Consider the following 23454-nt stretch of genomic DNA (forward strand, 5'->3'; position numbering starts at 1 on the left):
ATTTGCTTTTGGGCCTCTGCCTACTGGTTTGGGGGGACGTCTGGCCATCTGCTTGGGGTTGGCAGTGAGCGGAAGTAGAATCTGTATCCCTGGGATACAATGTTCAAGACCCATCTGTCCTGGGTGATGTACTCCCAAGTTTTTTGCATGCTGGGCCAGTTTTCCTCCTAAGGGTACAAGTACTTGGGCAAGGCATGGAAGAGTTAAGGATAAGTCATTGTGAGATTTTACCATAGGATGGTGGCTTACTACTCCCTGTTTTAGAGATGGGAGCACTCCACTGCTTAGATCTGTGTACACCCTGAGACTGTAATCTTGGTGGTCTGCTGCCCCTGGGTCTGGACTGAGAAGGTCTGGAAGGGACTGGAAAGGACCAGTTTTTAGAAGGCCAATGCCTACTGAGTCTAGGTGGCTGTACCTGCAGGAAATCTTTAACGGTTTGCATAGAATTAGTTTTTTTCTCCATCTTTTTGAGGACGACTTCTGCTTTATTGCCAAACAGGCATTCTTGGTTTAATGGTGCATCTAGTAATTTTGCTTTGACATGGTCTGGCAAGATTTGTTCCTTAAGCCAAGCATGCCTTCTAAGAACAGACCCCGTGACAGCAGCCCTGTAAGATGCTTCTAAGGCATCAAAACCACATTGCAAAGTATGTTTTCCAACTTGGTTAGCATAATGCATTAACTCTTGTAAATCTTTATGTTCTGCACAATTGTGAATCATCATCATTTTCTGTTTAATTAGCTCCATAATATGTTGCTGATACTTTAACATGTGAAACTGGCAATTTAAAGCCTTGATTGCAAGAGTACAAGACCATAGAGTGCCTGTCCGAAGGGGTAGGGTTTTTGGCTGTAGTATTCTTAATGCCTTTAGGTCCCTGGGAAATGGTCTCTGGATCCGCAGTAGGATTCTTAAAGAGGAATTTATGAGAGTCAGGTACTGTGTAGTACCTGTCAGGTTTCCTGGGAGCTGGACGCAAAGTATCAGAGGTAAGGCTGGATTCCAAGAAGACATCTACAATTTCCAGAACAGGAGGGATAGTTAGAGGCCTGTGCTGAGGCAAGTTTAAAAATTCCCTGAGTCTCTTTCTGGACTGTGGGTAGTCCTGGCACTCCCAGCGAAAATGCTCTTCAAGGGTATGCAAGGTTTCACCAAAAGAAAAATCTTCTGGTGGGAAAGCAGAGGAAATGGAATCCTCTGCAACAGAATCCTCACAGGTACGCAAGGGTATGTCCTGGTAATCAGAAGGATCAGAGTCAACAGAATCAGAAGGAAAATCAGTTCTTGGTGTTTTGGGGGGGAAGGCTGGCTTCCCCCAATTAAGGTAATAAGATCTTCAGCCATTCTAAGCTCCCCTAATTAAGGTAATAAGATCTTCAGCCATTCTAAACATTTGTTTCTAAGGCATGTGGGCCTGAGAATGCGCTTTGGTCATCAGTTTCCTAGGCATAGTGCGAAATCTGGGCCTGAGAAATTCGGTATTTTTGGTTTGAAATAAAGTCGTCGGTTTACTATGAAAATCAGAAGGCCTGAATACACCCTCAGAAGCTGGTGCCTGCACAGCGGCTCTGGACCCATCCAAGGTAGTCGGAATGGGTCTCAATGGAGGCCTGCGAATCTGTAGAAGCAGGTATCAGGAGCTGCGAAAGCGCCTCTGAGTACCGGCGGACTGACTAGCTTAACGGAAGCGTCGTTGGCAGTTTTGGACTTATGTGGTCTGTCTCTGTCTTTATCCTTATGTTTTTTCAGAAGATCGGTAGTCGGATGGCTTATCGAAGCCATTTCAGAATACAGAGAATGAGAGCGAAAGAATTTAGTGACAAAAATAGCCCAAGTCGAATAGTTCAGGCGTTGAACAAGGCACAAAACCGACAGCGAGGAAAGTCGTGGTCTGGGCCTAAACAGGTGATGCAGTAAGAATGAAAATCTCTGTGAGGTATTTGCTTTCCACAGGCCAGACAATTATTAACTTTTTCTGACATCGGTCAGAGCAAGAAAAAAGGATCCCCAACGGGGTACTTATCTTTTAGAAAACTTCATGTCTGAAACTCGAAAAAACGAAACTTTCAGGAGGCGGCCGACCGGCACTTGCAAAATGCTTCTGCTTCGGACACTGCACGGCAGGAAAAGCTGATGTAATGGCATCGGCTGCATGTTTTATATCCCTGACGACCTGACGTCATGGAAGAAGCAACAGTATCCGACGCAGAAACCCCAAGACTCTGGTATTCAGGCCGACTGAGGGCTACCTGCAGGCAAATAACCCAAATGTGATGTCTGCAACAGTGAAACATGAAGCACATCCCTTGTGGCTTGAGCCAAGCTGCTATCACCACCATACATTTGATGAATACCCAGGGAGCTGTGGTGAGACCAAAGGGCAGAGCTCAAAACTGGTAATTGCAGTCTCCCAGCTGAAAGCACAGGAGTCTCTTGGAATGCCTCATAATTGATCAGTAAAATATTTCCAGGATGCCCTACCACTAAGCACATACAGTTGCCCTTCCTCAGAAAACACCAAGGCAATCTAGAGCTTGGTCTGTTTGACAAATTGGTTTATCTTGCTGAGATCCAAAATGGGTCTGAAGATCTTGTTTTTATTTGGTACTAATAAGAATCTTGAATAATCCCAGGATCCTTGTTAATCTGGTTGGACCTTTTGTATGACTCAGTTACGAAACAGTTTCTGGATTTTCACCGTGGTTTCCTTTTGTTGATAGGGCTGCATGTCAGAAAGACTTTAAAGAGTTCTTTGGAGCTAATGAAAAGGAACTGTATAATATCTAAATATGACTCAAAACCCACTTGCCTGATGTGATGGCTTCAAAAGTTTTTTGGGTGGAGAGCCAGAAGTCCCCCTACTACTTCCAGTGTGCAACAGTAGGTCAACCCTTCAGTGGGGTGTAGGATGGCATTTCCTAAGAAAGCACGACAGAAGCCTCAATTCTGTGGACTGGCTCTACCACTAGGACAGCAGATACTGGTTGGATTCATCCATAAACGCCCCCTCCGGTGAGTCATCACTAGAGACATTCAGGAAAGGTTGCTGTGATTTATGCAAAAACAGATGCTTTCCTCCCACCTACAAAGGTGGAGAAACAGAGTCTAATAGCACAAAGAGTCTTTCCATTCTGATCTCACCTGGTTAGAATCTCTTTGGCCTTTGGGACAAAAGTGAAGGCAACAATCCACCCCCTGTTAAACTGTCCTCTCTCCATTCCTCCCTGTAAATACTGGAGTTCCCCAAGGATCAATTCTAGGCCTCCTTCTGTTCAACATATTCACTAACAAACTTCACTCCGCTGCTAACCTCTCTACACTTCTACAATATTCCGATGACTCTACCCTTATCACCTCTGCCCAAAACATCCCTGAACTGCTAGCTATCAGTCAACAAACCTTCACCTCTGTCAAAACCTGGCTCTCTGATAACCAATTAATACTAAATCCAAAAAAACTAAACTCATTCTCTTTTTCCCTAAAACACTCGCCTAGAACAAACCCCTTTCTCTATCACCTATCTTAATATCATCAAACCCAAACCCCATACCAAATTACTTGAAGTAATTATTGTTGAACTAAAATTCAATACTCATATCAAACAATGTATAAAAAAAGACCTACCAGAAATTCTGACTCCTCTATAGCAACCAGAAATTTCTGTCACCTACTTCCAAACCTTCCCTCGCTCAGTCCCTTTTTCTACCCTGCCTTCTCTATGCTGCCCCTGTCCTTACTAATGTTCAGACTTCACTTATCACTAAACTAGAGCAGACATCACAAAATAGCCAGGTTTGCCTCTAATCTCCCTATAAATTCCACCACTGCCTCGCCCTTAAATCAACCCAATGGCCAGAACTCTCTAAACAACTACTTCTACCCCAACTTCACATTACAAACACACTATCCTGAATAACCCCTCTTCCTGCCCTTTCATCTCCAACCTAGTCTCTTACTACAAACTCCATCATCACCCTTCATATTTCCAGCAAACACCTCCTTGATATATATAAACCCAATAAAAATATAGGAAAGTCCCTCTACAAATACTCTGTTGCACATGCTTGGAACACACTCCCTCAAAACATAAGAAGCATTCATCAAAAACACCTGTTCAAAAAAGAACTTACAATTTTTACAATTTTTCTTCAGAGTACATGGTCCTAGCCTTGCCTAACCCCCATTTGATCTAGCCTCTTCTCTTCTCAACTTTAACTCCTTTTCCCTCTTCTACTCTATTTCTTGTACTTGCCTGATATACCTTTATACCTCCCTCTCTCCTCACTTCTACAGGATATATATTCATATATATCTTTATTTAAAAAAACAATTTCGATTGAATGGTTTATCTATTTGTATGTAGTACTTCATGTGTGATATTCTCTAGACATGTCAATTATTTAACCTACTCTATGCACAGATATTCTCTGTTCATTTTCTTGTTTCATGGTGGTTTTAATCTTTTACTTTAATTTTATTTTTGATTTGATTTTTATTGCAAAATTATGTAATAGCTCTGGAGCTTTTCTCCTTGGGTGTCCACTGAAAATGGGCCCCTGGCTCAGTTGGACTAACCCGGTTAACAACTGTCAATAAATAAATAAATAAAAATACAGATCCACTGAAAGGGCTGCTGAGAAAGGATACTTTAAAACAGTCTGCAAAGCTGCATAAGTACATCCAGGCATGGTGGTGTTGGTAACAGTAGTGCTTGCAGAGCAGGTCATACCATCAGCAACATTAGATAAAAGCCTCATGGATATATTGGAAAGAGACTGAATTGTCAACAACTGAGCCTCCAGGGACTTCTGAGAGCCTGGAAGCTGCTGTGCCTTCACCTCCTTTGACACTTTCGAGATAAGGTCTCTCTGAAGATTTGTCAAATGGGCTAGATAATTCCACAAATGTTGGGCAAATGTAGCTGAAGCATATGTATGCTTCCCAGACTGTCCAAGGCCCAAGACCCTGTTAGGCAGGTGGACTGTGAACTTTCCTTTAGGATATTCTTTTTGGTAGCAGCTGCAGCAACAATGGCATCCAATACCTGACCCTTGCCCCAATACAGCCAATCTTTGGGTAGAACAGAGACTTTGTTGGGTATTTGGGGAATGGGTTCCATTACCTTGGGTTCTCTCCAGGGTCTTTGGGATACCAGGTCAATAATTGCATCCAGGGGGACCACCAAGGACATGGACGGGCTCACGCCAAAAGCTTTGAGAAACACAGACACCTCAGGGTGAAGAAGCTTCGGTGGACAAACCCCACACTACTTCAACAATTTGAGTAAATCACCAAACAAGGCATCTTTGTGGGAGACTTGGGGGATTCTTCCCCTTCATTAAGGTTGGTATCCTAATTGTTACACCCCCTTAGGGGAGCCCAAGTGCTTCCTCTTACACTTGCTCTTTGCACAGATCTTTCTGGGGGAGAAGGAGGAGACAGAAAAGAGGTGTGGGGGTGGGCCCTGAATGCAGGATGGTCTCAAAGCCCATAGACACGTTATCTCAGAACAAGCTGGTAAGTAGCCAAGGACAAAAAGGCACCTGCTCATACCTTTCATCCTCTCTAATTTCCCCTGATGTTCAGTATGGACAACAGCACTAGCAAGACAACAGAACTAGCTAAACTATGAAATACAGGAAGACTGGTGACTATTTGTCTTACACTTCTGAACTTCTTCATATGCTGGTACAAGGAAGGAAGGTGATTACTGGGCATGCCAAAGAGTGAGCACCTGGATGTACACCTGTCAGCTGTGATAGGCACCAATGCGATGGTCTGAGGGAAGATAAAAGTCACACACAGGTGACATAAGTGCCCCAAGACAAGAAAATGACTGCCATACCTACACAACACTATGGTCTTTAAAAAGTCACCTTTGTCTAATTTAGCACCTTAACTGGATTCCTATAGCCTCTCAAATCCATTCCCTTTCCAAATCTACAGACACTCTATATGTATGCACGGACTGCCATTCAACTTCTGACAGGCACTGGACCCTAAACAGCCTATTAGGTGGCAGAAAGCAAGACTTATCATTCTTGATTTAGCAGTCTCTAGGGACAGGGCACAATTTCAATTTTGCTTAACATCTCTTACTAGCAAACCTTGCACAGCTGTGTACAAACAATCTCATATGAAAGTAAACGGACAACAGCTATGAGGTTGACCTGCAGCAGTTGCTGGAAAACTGACAATGTCAAGTTCTCCCATCTCAGGGACTGAAAGTTCAGAATTACCTGCTCAGGGAAAGCCTCAAGTATCTTGGCTGCTTATAAAATCTTGGTTGGAGATGGATACTTTCCCTGTATCCCAGACAGCTAGAAATTACACCTGCACTTACTGTACCTTTGGGTGATAAAGTATAACAAAGAATAACATGACAGACAACTGGTGCAAAAAAAAAAAAAAAAAAATCAAAATAAAATGGATTGCTCACAGGGAACATTGAACAATAATATGCATTTCAACAAATGCAAAGATAGGTGCTTAGCTCCATACTGAATAATGGGCAAATACTGCAGACTACGTGGGAGTGACCATTTATAGCCTTCTAAATGAACCATAAATGCCACCAGAAAAGTGGCAGTCTTCAGAAAAAAGAAGTTAGGTCTTACCATAACGTTCCATCGGAGTTATTGATCATCTTCCAGTCATTACTGATGGGCTCAGTTCCAAGCCCTCGGAACCCAGTTGGCCTAATACCAAGCTCACTTACACCAAAAACTCTCAAGCTAAGCAGCTACCCACAATGCCCTTCTCTCAGTTACCTCAGATCGAGTTTGCATGCAACATATAGGAGAAGAAAGAAAACAAAGGCTACTTCTGAGCAGAAACCCTGACACAACACAAGGACCCAGAAGATCCACCAGGAGCCTTTGGTAGGGGACAGAGGGAAGGTGTGATGACTGGAAGAAGATCAACAACTCAAATGGAACGTTATGGTAAGACATAACTTCTTTATCTGAAGTTTAATCTTCTTCCTATTCATCACTGATGGGACAGAATCCCAAGCTACTTAGAGAACCTGGGTGGCCCTTATGGAAGAACATTCCTGAGAACCATTGAGCCAAAGGTCGCTCTTCCCCTGGAGACCAAATCCAATTTGTAATGTTTGATGAAAGTATGAGGTTTAGCCCAAATGGCTGCTGCACAAATGTCATCCATGGAAGCCCTGGAGTGAAAAGCAACCAAAGTTGCGATGGCCCTAGCTGAATGAGCTTTGATTTGAACAGGTTCCTTCGCTAGGGAGTATGAAAAGGTAATACAATCTCTGAGCCATTTTGATAAAGTACCTTTTGATACAGCACATTCCATTCTTGGACCAGAAAAGGAAATGAATAGTTGATCCGACCTGCGGAAAGACCTAGCCCTGTCCAAGTAGAAGCGTAGTGGTCTATGTACATCCAATGAATGCAGACAGTATTCTCCCTTGTTGGAATAATTTGGGAAAAACACAGGGAGCTCAAAGTCAGACACCACTTTGGGGAGAAAGGATAGATTAGTACGAACAGATACTCTGTCCTTGTAGAAGATTAGATACAGGCTCTTGATGCATAAGGCTTGTAACTCAGATATTCATCTGGCTGATGTGACCGCTACCAAAAACAAGAGATTTCCATGTTACGGAATTTAAGATCACATGTCGCAGCAGGCTCAAAAGGGGGTAAAGAGAGAGACTGTAGTACCAGAGAGAGATTCCATGTCTCTACAGGTTGCCTGATTGGGGGTCTGCTATGGAAAACTCCCTTGAGAAAGGTCTTGCAAAGGCGGGTGGATATAACAGGAAAGCCATCCGAGATGTTATGGAAATTGGAGACAGCTGCTAAATGGACTCTAATAGTAGAAGTGGATGCCCCATCGTTAACAACTTAGAAAGGTACTGAAGTATAGCAGCTGCAGGAGTTGAAAAGGGGTCTAGCATCTGATTATTAGACCAGATAGCAAACTTTTCCCATTTGTCTCTGTAGTTTTCTGGTGGATGGTTTATGGGAGGCCAGAATAATATTGCAGACAGGAGAGGGTTTCCTGCCTGGCAACTAAATGAAGTGGAGAAACCAAGCTGTCAGCTTGAGAGTGGACAGACTTGGGAGAGTCAAACCTTGTGGATGAGATATTAGGTCCTGACAAGTGCCCAGGATCCAAGGCGGTTGTAATAGATGAGGCCGGAGGAAGGGGAACCATACTTGTCGAGGCCAGAAATGGGCAATGAGGATCACTTTGCATCTCAACCGAATTGCTTTCTTTAGAAATAGGGGTATCAAAGGTATCTGAGGATAAGCATAGAGGAGACCCGCAGGCCAATCATGAGTCAAAGCATCTCTCGGTGGTTCCCCGTCTGGGGGAAAGAGAGCAAAGTAGCTGCTGCATTTTTTGTTTGAAGGGGAAGCAAAAAGATCGCAGCAAGGCTGGCCCCAACAGCTGAAAAATTCTGCCATCACATTCGGGTTGAGAGACCACTCATGTGGACGGAGGATGCATCTGCTCAGTCTGTCTGCAATCACGTTGGAGCTCCCCAGGATATGCGTTGCTATCAGAAAACAGTTGGAAGCTATCGCCCAATGCCAAATTCTCATGTCCTCTCGACATAGGGGGTAGGATTTGGTCCCTCTCTGTTTATGTACCAGTCTACAGACACATTGTCCGACTGGGTTGCACTCGTTCCTGACTGAAGGAGCGGATGAAGTGCCTGCAACGCTAACAGCACTGCTCTCAACTCCAGGACGTTGATATGCAAGTTGGCTTCCAAGCTGGATCACATTCCTTGGACTGTCTTTCCCTGATGGCCCCCACCTCATCAGGGAAGCATCCGTGGTCACCGTAGGATTGGTTTGAGGAGTCTGGAAGGGGCGGTACCAAAGATTTTCGTCTGCTCTCATCCACCAAAGGAGATTGTGCTTGCATAAACTGGTGATGAGGATATGGGAGTTTAGATGATGAAGACTGGATACCCACTGGGACAAAAGGAGCCATTGTAACAGTCTCATATGCAATCTTGCCGGGGAACAATCGGGATTGGCTGCCGCCATAGACCCCATAGCCTGTAGAACTTCCCTTGCTGACACATTCCTCCAACAAAGTAACACTTGTACTTGTAATCTTAACCTCTGAAGTCTGAGGCAGGAGAGAGACTTGTTTGCGCATTGAATACTACTCCTATAAATTCCAATTGTTGGGTAGGATGAAGATTGGATTTTTCCCAGTGTACTGTGATGCCTAGAAACTCCGCCAGTGCTAGAGTGTAGCGGAGGGCCATGGACCAGTAGGTACTTGGTGGGGGCGGAGAGGAGCCAATTGTCTAGATATGGAAACACCTGGAATCCTTGAAGTCTCTGATGAGCTGTCACCACTGCTAGGCATTTCGTGAACACACTGGGGGCTGTTGAGAGACCAAATTGCAGGACTCTGTATTGGTAATGATTGGCTCCCAGCCAGAAGTGAAGGAGACTCCTGGAGCGCTCGTCCATTTTGATGTGGTAATATGCATTCCGGAGGTCTATCTAGCACATCCACACACCCTCCCAAAGTTATGGGAGAATGGATTGTATCGTGACCAAGCGGAATTTGGTTTGAAACACTGATTTGTTTAGTTGGCCAAGATCTAAAATGGGTCTCCAGTCCCCAGTCTTTTTTGGCACCAAAAAGAATTTTGAGTAAAAACCGGATCCACACTGGTCTGGGGGTACTTGTTGGATGACTCGTTTTTGACACAGCTTTCTTATTTCTAAAGCTGCCTCTTCCCTTTGACTGGGTGGAACATAGGGAAGGCATTTGGGAGGTTTTGGTTAAGATACAAGAGGGATGTAACAACCTCTGGAAATTATTCTGTGCACCCACTGATCATTTATAATGGAGTGCTAGGCAGCTTGGTGCAGGGAGAACAGAGCCCTGACTGCTTCCAGAGGAACGCAATTGGGCAGCGCTTCAAGAGTGCTGATAAGGTTGTCCGGAGAAAGAATCCTTGGAGTCCTGATTTCGGGGACCCCCTTCTGCCCCTAAAGGGGCATCTTCCACTACTGGAGCCCCCTCTGCCTCTGGGGGAATCCTCACCATGTGCACTGCAGAAAGGGCCTTGAGATTTCTTGTGCCATATCTTTCCACTCCTCTGGTTCCTGGAGAAAGAGCCTGAGGTTTGGAAAAACGTAGGCCAATGGCAGACAAGGTCTTTCCGTCCTGCTCACACCTGGCTAATGTGTCCTTCACTTTGGAACCGAACAAAGCGGACAGTTCAATAGGGGCGTTCAAGAAGGAAGACTTAAAGGAGTCCGCGAGATCACAAATGCGCATCCAGGCGTGGCGTCTCATATCTACACCCGCAGCTCTAGCCGCCCCTTCGTTTGCGTGGAACAGCAACCTCATGGACAAGTTGGAGATTGACTCTGGGGTAGTAAGCTGAGAAGCAACTTTAGCGCGTGCCCTGTCAGAAACCTGACCCGCAAGGGTTCCAGGCAGTTCAGAGATAAGATCCCTTTGGAGCCTCTTAAAATGTGCCAAATAATTCAGAGACCTGACCGCAAAGGTCGCTGAGGCAAAGACTTGCTTCCCTAATCTGTCCACCACCCGGGAATTCTCTGCTGGGTGGGTGGACAGTAGGACTTTCCTCCGTAAGGTCCTTTTTTGTGGCGGCCGTCACCACCGTAGCGTCTACTGGCAAGCCTCTAGACCAATGGGGCTGTTACTCTGGTGGGGAAAGTATCTTGTCCGGCCTCCGGGGAATGGCCTCAACGGTGTCAAGGTTCTTCCACACACATACTGCACGATGAGCTGGACTAACTCATCGGCAGGTGGGGTCACCCTAGCAGTAGACGGCCGAGAGTGGAAGGCCTGCAGGAATATGGACTCCTCCGAGTAAGGACTGGAGGGCTTCCAGTCACCTTTCTGCTTCAATATTTCCAGGATGTCTCCAAAGGAGACATCATCAGGGGGTGACCGTAGGGAACCTTCGCCATCTTCATAATCCGTTTCCTCAGTGAGGGACTCCTCCGGGAGTCCAGGTGTTTCCTCTTACACACCCTCTTCTGAGGGGGTTCTTGAGTGGGAGCGTCTGAAGAAGACTCGGAAGGGAGATCACCCTGTATAGGGGTTTCTTGAGGCTTGCGCTCTGTGTCCTGGGGAGGTGGCCCGTGATAGCTGCAGCTCAGACGAAGCAGGGGGGAAGGTTCGATGTAGGAGAAGCGCTTCCAGAAGCAAGCACCCTCTCCATCACCCGGAAAGCAGATCCGCCCAAACAGCAATGGGAGCCCGGAACTGAGGAAGACAATCTCGGAACCGGGGTCACAGCCTGCTCCCGGGGACATAGCCTCAAGCAAAACCGGGATGGGTGTCGCCAATGGAACCAATGAAAAACCTGGAACCATATCCGGAGCTGACTGTTCCACCCCCCCAAGCATGAGATTGAGGAAGGGATGGTTCCAAAGGAACCGAAACCCAAAGGGGCCTCTCGAAGCCTCAGAGAAAGTCACTGTCGCAGCCGAGGAAAGGGTTCCCCCCAATGACGTCGGAGCTATGGGCCTCGGAACCGAAGGATCCAAGGGAGGAGAATAAGTGGGAGTCATGGGGGCAATAGACCCAATACCCAGAGTGGGATGGGTTTTTGGAAAATTTGTAATCCCTCTGGTTGTCAACAGCTGATTGAACAGATGCACCACATCCAATTCAGATAGACTCCTGGTGGACCTTACTGACACTCCTGAGGGGGGAGTCAGGTCGGTCCAAAAAACGGCTATAAGCTTGCCCTGAAAATGGGTCCAAAGACGGGGAGTACTGGGTCCGAGGTGTAGGAAAAGTCGGCACTGAAGAATCCAGCTTTGAGACAAGCAAAAGGGGCACTATCGGTGCCGAGAAAGGGCTCAGAGCCATGGAGATAGCTGGAGTGGAAGTCATTTTCGGCTCCGAAGAGATAGTCGGGACCGACTTCGGAGTGGAGATGGGTGAAGTTGGTGCCGAGGATATAGAAGGCAATAAGGCTGGAGCTGATACCACACTTGAAACCGTAGAAGTCGATGCTGAAGGCGGTGCCAACGCGGAAGTCATAGTAATGTCCATAGAGACCACTGGAGCTGAACTCGGTACCGAGGTGGTCGGAGACGAGGAGGCGATCTTGTGCTCTGTGGAAGACTTATGGGCCTTATGCTTACAAAAGCTTACCCTTATCACCAGCCGGTGAAGAGGGGTCAGAATTAGGATGTTTCTTGTCCTTCGATGGAGGGGTTGAGACCTCCGACACAGAAAGGGCCTCTGAAAAAGGTGAAGAAAGCAGGCCTTTCAAAATAAGTTTATTTTTCCTTTAATTCAGCGTCCGCTGACTGAAACTGACACAAATCTGCAAGAGGCTTCACAGACAAGTGGGAAACCCCCAGACAATAGACACAATCATCATGCAAGTTGCTGTTGGGGAGTTTACCATTGTGGGAAGTGCAATGTTTGAACCCCAAAGTCCCTTTCTTTTCAGACATATCCGGTATACAATCCAACAATCCCAAAAAGTTAGAGAGAGAAGAAGAAGAGGAATACTAACAATGGCATTAAGAATACCACGAGGGTACAAAAAGGAGTTTGCCAATGATGGTAAGAGAAAGATACCCGTGGGTAGAACTCGTTATAGATAATAAGGTAGAAAATAGTTTTAGGAAAAGAACTTACAAAATACAATGCATTTTTTGAAAATATAACACTTAGCTGGAGAGCTCGGTGAAACGCTGCTATATGGCTGCGCAGCAAACGAGATCTGAGGTAACAGAGAGAAGGGCATTGTGGTTAGCAGCTTAGCTCGAGAGTTTTTGGTGTACGTGAGCTTCGTATTAGGCTGACTCGGTTCCGAGGGCTTGGAACCGAACCCATCAGTGATGAATAGGAAGAAGACTAACAACTTCAGATAAGTATTAACAGATAAAGACAATCTCAAAGATAAACTTGTTTTTGTACAGAAATTAAAATACTTTTTTAAAACACTCTACTACGATGAAATAACAGTCAAGGTAAATCTCTGAAATCTTATACTGTGACGTGTATGCAGACTGACTATGGATTCAGAGCCATTAGGCCCTGAAAGTGCAGTCAAAAGACATGTCCAACAGGTACATACCTGGCATGCTCGGTATAAGTGCTTCACATCATGTGTGAGTTTATAAAGTGCAAGGAAAGCATAAGCATTGCCTGATGGCCCATGGCAGATACCGTACCCTTTCTTCAGTAGCCCCCGCTGCCAGACAATTTCACCACACTGATGGGCATCTTGCAGATAGTGTTCTTCCCCGAATATCTAGTAATTAAAAATACAAGATTACAAATCCAGTTAGCAGTATTTCATGTTGTGCGGTTCTTACTAGTTCTTTTTATGACTGTTTACCAACCAGAGCTAGTAATTATTTTTTAAGCATTTGCAAGTAAAATAAGTGGGCAAATACTAATGTATTCTTTTCAGCAAGGGCACTACTAAAAATACATTATAGTCACTGGAAGATCAGAAGATACAATTTGGGAAACTGGATACACAACCTTTGCATGAAATTGCTTCATCTGCAAGCGTAGCTGCAGCTGAATATGTTAGATGTTTTGTAAATTCATTACTGTTAACATAGTACAATAAGTCTGCAAACCTTAAAGTTAGGCCAAGCAATGCACACCAGCTCAATTCCGTTACTTTGATGACAAAATCTACAATGGAACTGCTAACATTGCAAAATTCTTGCATAATCATTAACATCACTGGAAATGACAACTAAATAAAACGCCTCATCATTTTATGGTGAGTTCTTGACATGCATGAGATCATAACTAAAATACCAGCAATGGTTATTGTTGCACATTTACTTAAAGAAAGTTGATGACAAGCACAGTCCCACTGGATAGCACTGCAGAGAGTAACATCATTTCTAAGAAATGGCACAATCACAAGTAACACAGCACTCACAATGCACAACAGTTCAGTGGTTACGCTATAACCACAGGCTGACTTATTAGAGACTAAGTTTAGAGTCACTGTTATCTACATGAATACCACTGTGCAACTTTCAGTATATATATTAATATTTAACATAAGGTGTCAGAAATGCATCAGCAACGAAAAGGTGTGGCAAGGGAGATGCGGGGCTAAATGAAAATGAAAAAAAAAAAAAAAAAACAATACAGGGAGGAAAACCACCACATCAAGAGGGCTAGCAGAAAAGAAACATGGAGATAAAATTACAGTATAAACTACCTTTTGGATTACTGGTGAGATGTAGATCATTAAGGAGACTATCAGCTTTAAATCTCTGGAGGTTTGCTTATTAAAGTCCACACATAAAGTCAGGTGTGTGTGTGTGTGTGTGTGTGTGTGTGTGTGTGTGTGTGTTTAAAAATGGAAGGGGGCCAAATATTTAGCTTATATTACAACTGTTTGTCTGACTTCAGACAGCAACACACTTTACTTTTGTCATTAAACAGGTCACACGTTTATACTCCTCTAGATAAGATACCCAAAGTGCAACAGACTGTTCTGCCCAGTCTATGACAGGATTTAAGTTTCATCTTTGATTCCTCAAGCAAAATCTAATTTGAGAGTCTCAGGCCTCTCTTGTAAGACTGTTCTTACCTAGAATTACTACAGGTTCATGAAGGAAGCCTGCATACAAAATGGTTCCTAATACATGTTCTTGGATGGATTCAGTATCTGTAAGGTATGAATAGCCAGTGTCAATCTTGCTAATTTATTTAATACATCTGACTTTAGGGAAAGTCGGACTGGACAATTAAATCCTTTTTACAGTGGAGGTGCATGGAGAAAAGCTCCAACTGACAAATATATACACAAGATCCATAATGTACAGACATAGCAGACATCACTGATAAGACAAAAGGGGTAAAACAAAATCCACATTCACAATCAATGTATAGGTGATAGATTGTGTGTGTGTGTGTGTGTGTGTGTGTGTGTGTGTGTGTGTGTGTGTGTGTGTGCGCAAACATCACGTAGATTCAAGAAAGGAGAACACTACAATCATACAACAATATACAGGGCTGCATTCATGTGGCAATACAGTTAATTTTCATTACAGCAATTATCAATTTTAGAAATCTGTGCACAGACCTCACACAGAATAATGTTCAAAGATGATTTTGTGAATCTGAAATAATGTAGTAAGAGATTTTGATGATTGTAATACATTTGTGCTGGGCAACAATTTCCGTCCACAGGAAAAATTTAAGGGAATGTATGGAAGATGTTACCTGCAATAACGAGGTGTAAGGTGGAGTTTAGCCTGGAGAAATGCAACTGCACAGCTGGGAGTCTGCTAGCTGCAGTTTAAAGAATTTTAGATTGTCCATTTGTCTAAGAGAAAGAGGGATGGAGCTTCACTTTTTGAAGATGTAAGTGGAGACCGGGGAGTCTCGTACAGAATTTACTTGGTTACTAGTAGTTGGTGCTACTACAAGTGGAGCACAGAATTCTATTAGCAGAGTAGTATACAGATTACATCATTTACACCTGGACAATGTTCTGGTTTCCAAGCAAAGATCCTAAACCTTCTGGACTTTGTTGCATTCTTGGGAGCCATACATATGTCTTTGCATTGTCTTGTCCAAAGTCTTTGTAAACGGCTTTTCCAGTCTCTCTTCCCAATCTTTTCTAAACCTGTCTGATTCTTATAGTTATCATGCAATATTTTATATGCCCTATCCCCTTTTTAACACTGTTTCTGTTCTAGATTCATCTAAAAACTGCACCAGAGCAGGTCTTTCAACTTTCCCTATCCTTTTTTTTGTCTGTACTCAGACAAATCCCTGGCAGGGAAAGCAGTCTCTAGCCTGCAATCTGAATGTCTTCTTAGCCTCATCCCATTCTGTTACCTTTCCTGCTTGAGTTATTTGCTCCCAATTATCTTTGTTCCTTTGCCAGGTTTCTCCAGTAAATCCCAGCCCCATCTTGTCTATTTTTTGTAACCCTACTTGCAGTATTCCCTATGGGTAATCTCTCCTTTCTCCATTCTTGCATTAGCTTAGTTCTTAGAATAACTTATCTTACCTTATGAATATAACATTCTGTATGGATGTTATTATTCTCCTTAAAAATCTGCAGCTAAACACACACTCTCTCTCTCTACTTCTTGAAATTCCCCCTTGCTTCATTACCATCCCCTTTCTACTTTGAATTACAACCTTCTGCTTGTGTTATGTATATGAGCCTCAACTGTGTAGTTCTAAAACACCCCTTCAAATCAGGTAAACCCAGTCAATCTTGTTCTATTGGAACATCAATGTATCCCACTTAACTATTGCCCTCTTTCCCCTCCCAGATAAATTCCTTCAATTCTTTATTAGTAACTGCCCACAACTTATTTTTGGCTCATATACAAGACTAAAGGGACTAAAAACATTTTCACTGCTTGTATCTTACTATCCATATCCATAAAGTGTTTCCAGTTTCTCAATTTTTGTATTACCTTGTTTTAGTCCCTTCCCACACATACTTAGTTGCTATAACAGAAGCCTTTTTAATCCATACTTCTAAATACTTCATCTTCTCATGTTCCCCATAAATATGGGTATTGCTGAACCAATTAATGTGTGGGTACATAATTTACAGTTATAGCCTTTGTATTATCTTCATTAATTTTATATCCTCAAAATCATTCACAACACTGAGATGTCCTTTTCTGCATTTATGAGGTACAAAATAATATCTGCAAATAAAGCCAACTTTTCTCGATTATCATACCAATTATATGCTTGTATTTCTGAGTCCCTTATTTTTTGCCAGTGGCTATAAATATAAAGCAAATAAAGGGGGAAGAGAACACCGCTGCCAGCTTCCTCTAATCAAACACAGCTTATCGGAGAGGAACACTCCCACTTTAGTTCTTGCCTCTGATCCTTCATAGATCCTTCTAATTAACCTCACTGCATCAGGGAATGCAAATGCTTCCAATGGCCTACTCATAAAATACCAGCTTATTTTGTCAAATGTTTTCTCTGCATTAAGATCTACCTACAACAGAGGTATTTTCTTACTTTCTGCTTCCCTCTGGAACATCATTGCTGTATTAATGCTGTCAATGTTTGTCACCCCTCCACAGAACCACAGTGAGCCACATCTACCAATTTTGGCAACACCTTTGCCATTCTTTTAGCTAGTTTAGACAACCACTTTATAACTGTGGTTTAAAATTCAAATGGGTCTACATGAAGCTGGGTATGAAGGTTTGGCATCTTTACATGACACAGCCACCACAGCTTTCTTCTAAAATGTCGTGCTTCCCTTCCTTTTGAAACACAATTAAACAAAATATTTAGGAGCTTTATACTTTTTTCCTCCTCTTTTCCAAACTTCCACAGGAATACCTTCTCTTCCTAAAGACTTTCCTGAAGAATAATTACACATCATTGTTTTAGCTCTTCAGCTCCTATCTTAACTGTTAGGTGAGCTTTGTCTACCTCTAAAGTTGGCATAATTACATTTTCCATAAATATTTCCATTTGTACTCTTTCTTGATTTCCACATGTCTCTGCTTCATACAAACTTTCATAAAGTTTCTGGAATATCCCTAAAACCTTTACAGGATCTCTGGTTATTTTTTCCGTTATAGGTTCCCCAAGTTTGCAGACAACCCTTTCAACATTCTGTTGCCTAAGTCATATTAAATGTTTCTGGGCTCTGAAGTTATCAAAAAAAATAGTTGTTTAACTGCAATTTTTCTAAACTTATGCATATTATCCAGATACTCCCTTATTTTCTCTCTAGCACTCTGCATTAGCTCCTCCTCTTATTCTGTGAGATTCCCCTTATTCTGCAATACTTTAACCTTTGTCAACTCCTCTAAGTAATTTCCATTACTTCTTAACCATACATCTTTCTCTTTTATTTAGACCCTATTTTTAAATCGGTTTTCATTTTATCCAAGTCACTAGCTATAACTTCTGAAGATATTTCTATCTCACTTAGTAACTCCCTAATAATTCCCATTACCTTAAATTCCTCTCTTCTTAACAGGTAGGTGGGAAAGCACTAATGTCTTTTTTTTTACTTTATTACCCTGCATTTTTAACTTAGTTTTTACTTGCACAAGATCAGAAATAGTTACTGGGCGTGTGTCAAAGCTTTCAGTTAAATGCACATGTTCCTGTGAAATATAATTTCTCCCTAGTCTAGCCAAAAATTATTGTACCTTAGGGAATAATATCCAAATTCTGTCCAAGTTCCTACTACTGATTCACATCTTCCATACTAAATATTTTTATAAATTTCTTCAGTAATGTCCCCATTTCGTTATACTGTCCCTTCTAGTTTCCCCTGATACATCCTCATCATTGCAAATCAAATTCCAGTCCTCACTATAAATAATAATCCCTGCTGAAAGATTATTATTTCTTCCAAGACTTTCTTAAGCTCTACACTAGTATGGTGCAACAAATACATGCCATTGTAACCATCCTCCCTTGCTAATAACCCCTTACTACCATAAATCTAGCATTTTTTGTCTTTTTTTTCACTCGTCTATCACTAGCTGAGCCCGTCTGGTAATCCTCTAACCTTGATATTCTGCTTAAAATCCATTCTGAAATCCTCTTTTTGTCAAATTCACAAGCTCATTTCTTTCCAAATGTGTCTCCTGCAGTGCTGTTATTTGCATTCTGCATTTCTTAATATAATTCAATACTCTTTCCTGTTTATCCACACGTGTAAGGCCATTCATGTTCCAAGATAATATGGACAGCAAGCCACTGTTCCCGCCTATTATACATGAGTTTTTTTGAATGTGTATTTCCAGCATTTGTGTTATATGCATACATTTAATGTTTGACAGGCTGATCTTTTGTATAGTTATTTCTTCTCAGCTCCATTTGAACCTATGTCACATATCAAGACTTTTTGTTTTAATGAAAACCCTCAAAAACTAAATACAAAACACTGCCATCCCCTATTAAATTGGAACAAACACACACATTAAGGTTACCCATGCTAAAGTGCATGCTACAGCCTGTGCTCCCATTTATACTGATAGAGGTCTTTTTTTTTTCCATCTCTCTACCTCCCAGATATGAAAAATACCTTGCACGTTTTAAGAAAACATGAACTTTTAGCCCCATGAAAAAGTGCACGGGCTATCTTTAAATAAAACTAAACTGTATACTGTTCTATTAATAGCATTAAAGTATTAAGGCTGCTAGAGAGATTGTTACCTGTTATTCACTTACCATAATTTCAAACTTAATTTATTCACTGAACTTCTTGCCATTGTAGCTTTAAATTTTGCTCTTCCCTCAGCAAAGAATACTCAGAATTCTCAAAATTAACTGCTTGCACCTGCAGACAGCTTGTCTCCATGGAAATGTACCCGACAATGAATCTTTGTAAATTTCACTTGTAAAATAATTCACATTTGCCTTCAGCTGCAGACAGCTGGACTCCAATGAAAGTTTGCCAGTGGAAAAAAAACAAGCTAATATCTTTGCAATTGTAAGAAGCTTAGCATTTTCATGGCTTTCATCATTCTGTCTTATGTTTAAAGTCCACAAAAACATATGTTTACAGCTTAAGCCAAATGTAGCAACATAAACATCCACACTTGTAAAATAAAGACAGAAAATATCCTTATACATATAAGCAGTGTACTTTCACACCCCACCAGCCCAGGACCACAGCATATGAACATTAAGCTCGTCTTTGTCCAGCTTTTTTCTCTTGTTATACTGTAAAACCTATATTTATTGTTTACTTTAAAATCCAACACATACAACAGTCACTGGAAAGACTCCCCCCACATTTAAAATACCACTGACTACAAACTACACAACATCATTTTACTGTGTAAAACATGCGGTTTATCAAATGTTGTATAGAAATACTAATAACAACAAAAAGTGTTTACTTAGTTTTCCTCCTTTCACTGTCTAAACATTAGACTGTGGTGGTGGTGCTGCGGTAGCGTTGTCGCCTCACAGTTAGACGTTGCATGTTCGATTCTTAGAGCGTCTTCTGTGTGTCGACATGCGTGAACGGGCGTTCCTTCATTGAAGGTTGTGCAGTAGGCCTGGCAAGCCAGCACATAAAAAGCTACTGCCGATCATTAGCGGACCGGAGTTCCACTGTGGCGACCCCTAACCGGGAAAAGCCGAAAGACAGTTTACTGTCCTTCTAAACATTAATGATATAAAGTGGGGTATATACTTTATAGTCCACCCACAAGTTTAACAATGTCAACAAAAGTCCAGAGTGTTTCATCCACTTTTTCTTGCAAAATCATACTTCACAAATGTGATAAGACAATTTACAGTCTTCCACTTATTCACCAACTTCAGAGTTGCAGGTCTTCTTCCTTTTCATCTCCATCTCCCAACACCAGACTCTGGTTCAAGTCCAAGGTACCGTTGATTCTTCTAGCCAACTCCTGTGCATTTTCCTTTGGAACACTGGAAAAAGTTTCACTGGCAAAAATCTCTGTATGAACCTTACCACAATAAGAATGAGAAGCAGAGTTTTCTTTTGCTTCCTGACTCACTTTTTGTTGATCCTCCAGGAAACAAAAAACACTTTGAAGACAGCTGAATACCGCAACTTTAATCTTACACTTGCTATCGAACATTTGATTGCTGGGATATATCTGCTTCCCTTCTGCCTGGAATACAGTGAATAATTATTTTCAACAAACACTCTGCTGTCTCCAATTTTTAATACTTTCCCTTCTGTCACAGTTCTGCAAGGGTCAACTCTTTCTGCTGGCATGACTGCATGTTTACCAGTATAGGTCTTGGCTGCTCTCAATTCCAGGTTTGAAGTATACACTTTATGTGCCACTTCAATTAAATTCTGCTGTAGAACACCAGTCAAGTTACTTATTTGTGCTTTAAAATAATAGTAGAGTTAGAAGACAGCGCACTGTTTTAATTTTATGAAGCAGTTCTTCTCGAGAAACCTCAAATTAAACCATCTTTTTCTTCACGTCGTCCTCTGATTTTTGCAGTTTTATCAGTTCATCTGAACGATTAATTAAAGCTTCTATTTTTTTCCAGTTTTTTTTTTGTCTGAATTGATACATTCCTTTAATGTTTGATGTATTTTAATCACCTCTGAGTACATTTCATCTATTTCATCTTTTAAATTACTGGAAGCCATCTCTTGAACTGAAGCTGAAGATTGAACTCCTTTTTGCTGAACAGCTGCAAAATCCTTAACAGACAGTGTTTTCTCTTCACCTTTTCTGATTGATTTTCTTTCAGGTTTTCCAAATTTCTTCTTTGCTGCCATCCAGGGAGTGTATTTAATAGCTAGTAACTGAATTTTACCAAAATAATTTTTCGATGGCACTCCTTTTTCTCTATCTACACACTGGAAGAGTTGAAGTTATGCTACCGATCAGTGTGTAGCCATCTTGGAAACATATTGGGCGATGTTGTAGTGTATTGGCTCACTGGCAGTTTCGCGCAGGAATGGGCATGACCAGGGTGATTGACAAGCCTAATGGCTGTGAGGTGGAATGGAAATGAGGCATGACTGGCATGTCATGCATATTAGCCAGTGACATGATAAGCACATCTGAGTCGTGTTTTAAAACTCTTTAAGAAGACATCTGCCATGTTGTGTAGAGTACTGGCTTTATTAAAACTCTTTAAAAAGACATCTGTCTATTCCCACCTTGTAACACTTATTTGCTTTCAGAACAGTAGTTTTTATAAAACTCTTTAAAAATACAACTTTCAAGTATATGCATAGGAATTTGAGAAAGCTGATACATTTATTCGGCTATCTTGGAGTTGGTATATTGAAGTAGCGGGGGGTGAGGGGGTGAAGCGCCCCCCACAAGGGGGTACAGGGGGCTTGCCCCCATGCAAAAGTAAAGAGGAAAAAGCAATTCTTATACTGTGGTAACGTTAGCATTTCCGCTCCTTACAGCTACCTCACAATATCCGGCTTCTGTCCGTTTTCAAAACAGTCACCAAGTTAATGAGAATAAAAAAAAATGTGCATACCATATATGAGGCAACAGAAAAACTCACCTTGTTCAATTGAATATTCATGTGGTACTGTGGGAAGTCAACCTGTTGCTGGATGTTGCGTGGTGTTTGGGCAGCACTTGCTACTGCACATCTGGTGAGCCAGTACAGTACACTACACTATCGCCACATATTTGTTATTTCTTGTAATTCTCCAGGGTTTGGGCAGAACTCATCAGGGTTGAATCATCTGTATACTGGACTTTGGAAGTGTGCTTATGTACTGTGTACAGGGCTTTTATGAATAAATTAAAACATAGAAAGCCAAGGATGGACCCTTGAGGAACATCAAGATATAGGGAAGGATGATAATTAATTTTACCATTCAGCTGTCTAACATCTGTTGGACAGGTAACTATGAAATCAGGTAAGTGATGGACAATAAAGTCCTAAGGTAGGCAGTTTTTGCAATAATGTTTGGTGCAAGATCAAATCCTTCAGATATGTTTAGGAAGAGTGCAAATACCTGATTGGCTGCATTTCTATGCATGTTTACTATGTGGATAAAACTAGGAAGGGCAGTAGTAGTACTTTGGTGGGGATGAAAGGAATGTTGAGTTTGTGATAGGTGATTATTTTTAGTGACATAATTGAGTAACTAGGATTGGATACATTTCTCAATGATTTTGGATAGAAGTGACAGAATAGCTATTGGTCTACAGTTTGAGATATCTGTGGAGTTGCCTCCTTTATGCAAGAGTAGGATGTAAGATTTTTGTTTCCATAATGCAGGGACATAGCATTTGGTGATGGTTCTGTTTATTAAGGCAGATATCCTAGAGTATGAGCTGTAATCCTGGTATAGTCAAGCTGGTATACTGTTTTGGGCTATAGCTGTTGGTTTTAGCTTAAGAAATCTCAATGTGGGATGTTGCCACAGGTTTGAAGTTCAGTTTGCTGTGGCTGCTGTTCAGTACAGGAGTGTTGGTCTGGGAGTGAGAGGTACTGTTATTAGGGATGCTATTGACTATATGAAAGGAGCACTGAATTGACTGGCTTTGATGCCCGACGACGCAGGTTGTGTGGTGCGTCCAGGTTTTACAAATTAATTTATGGCTGACTAGAATTTATGGGGGTGGGGTTGTTTTGTTTTGATTTTTGAGAGTTTATGTATTATTTTTTATCTGCTTTAATATTGTATTTCACTTTATTTCTGAGCTAAATATAGTATTGGAGGTTAGCCTGAGTTTTATTTTGCAACTATTTTTTCCAAGCTTTGTCTTTTGGTTCATGAGCTGTTTTGTTTCTTTGGTCAACCAAGGTGATGAATTGGCTTTTACTCTTTTGGTTCCGAGAGGAGCGAGATAATTTAGAAAGCTAAAAATATTTTGTTGCATTCAGATGCAGCTTCATCTAGGGATTTTTTTTTAAGGGGTACCAATTACGTGACTTTAAGATATTAATAAATGCTCCTTTTTGGAAGGATTTAAGATTTCTTATCTGGTTATAGTAGCATTGTTTCCTTAAATATAGTTTCT

At 41.9% G+C, this 23454-nt stretch overlaps 1 protein-coding gene across 1 annotated transcript in view; it reads right to left on the reverse strand.

Moving 5' to 3' along the window:
* The window catches only part of LOC122805244 (glutathione S-transferase LANCL1-like), a 159065-nt gene that overhangs the window by 75810 nt on the left and 59801 nt on the right, over positions 1–23454 (reverse strand). The window contains exon 3 of the mRNA XM_044075334.1: positions 13089–13265. Coding sequence (XP_043931269.1) covers positions 13089–13265 — 177 coding nt within the window. The remainder of the gene's footprint in view (positions 1–13088; positions 13266–23454) is intronic.

Source organism: Protopterus annectens, chromosome 6.part1 (genome assembly GCF_019279795.1).
Source record: "Protopterus annectens isolate FY-2018-M chromosome 6.part1, PAN1.0, whole genome shotgun sequence".
Classification (NCBI taxonomy): domain Eukaryota; kingdom Metazoa; phylum Chordata; order Ceratodontiformes; family Protopteridae; genus Protopterus; species Protopterus annectens.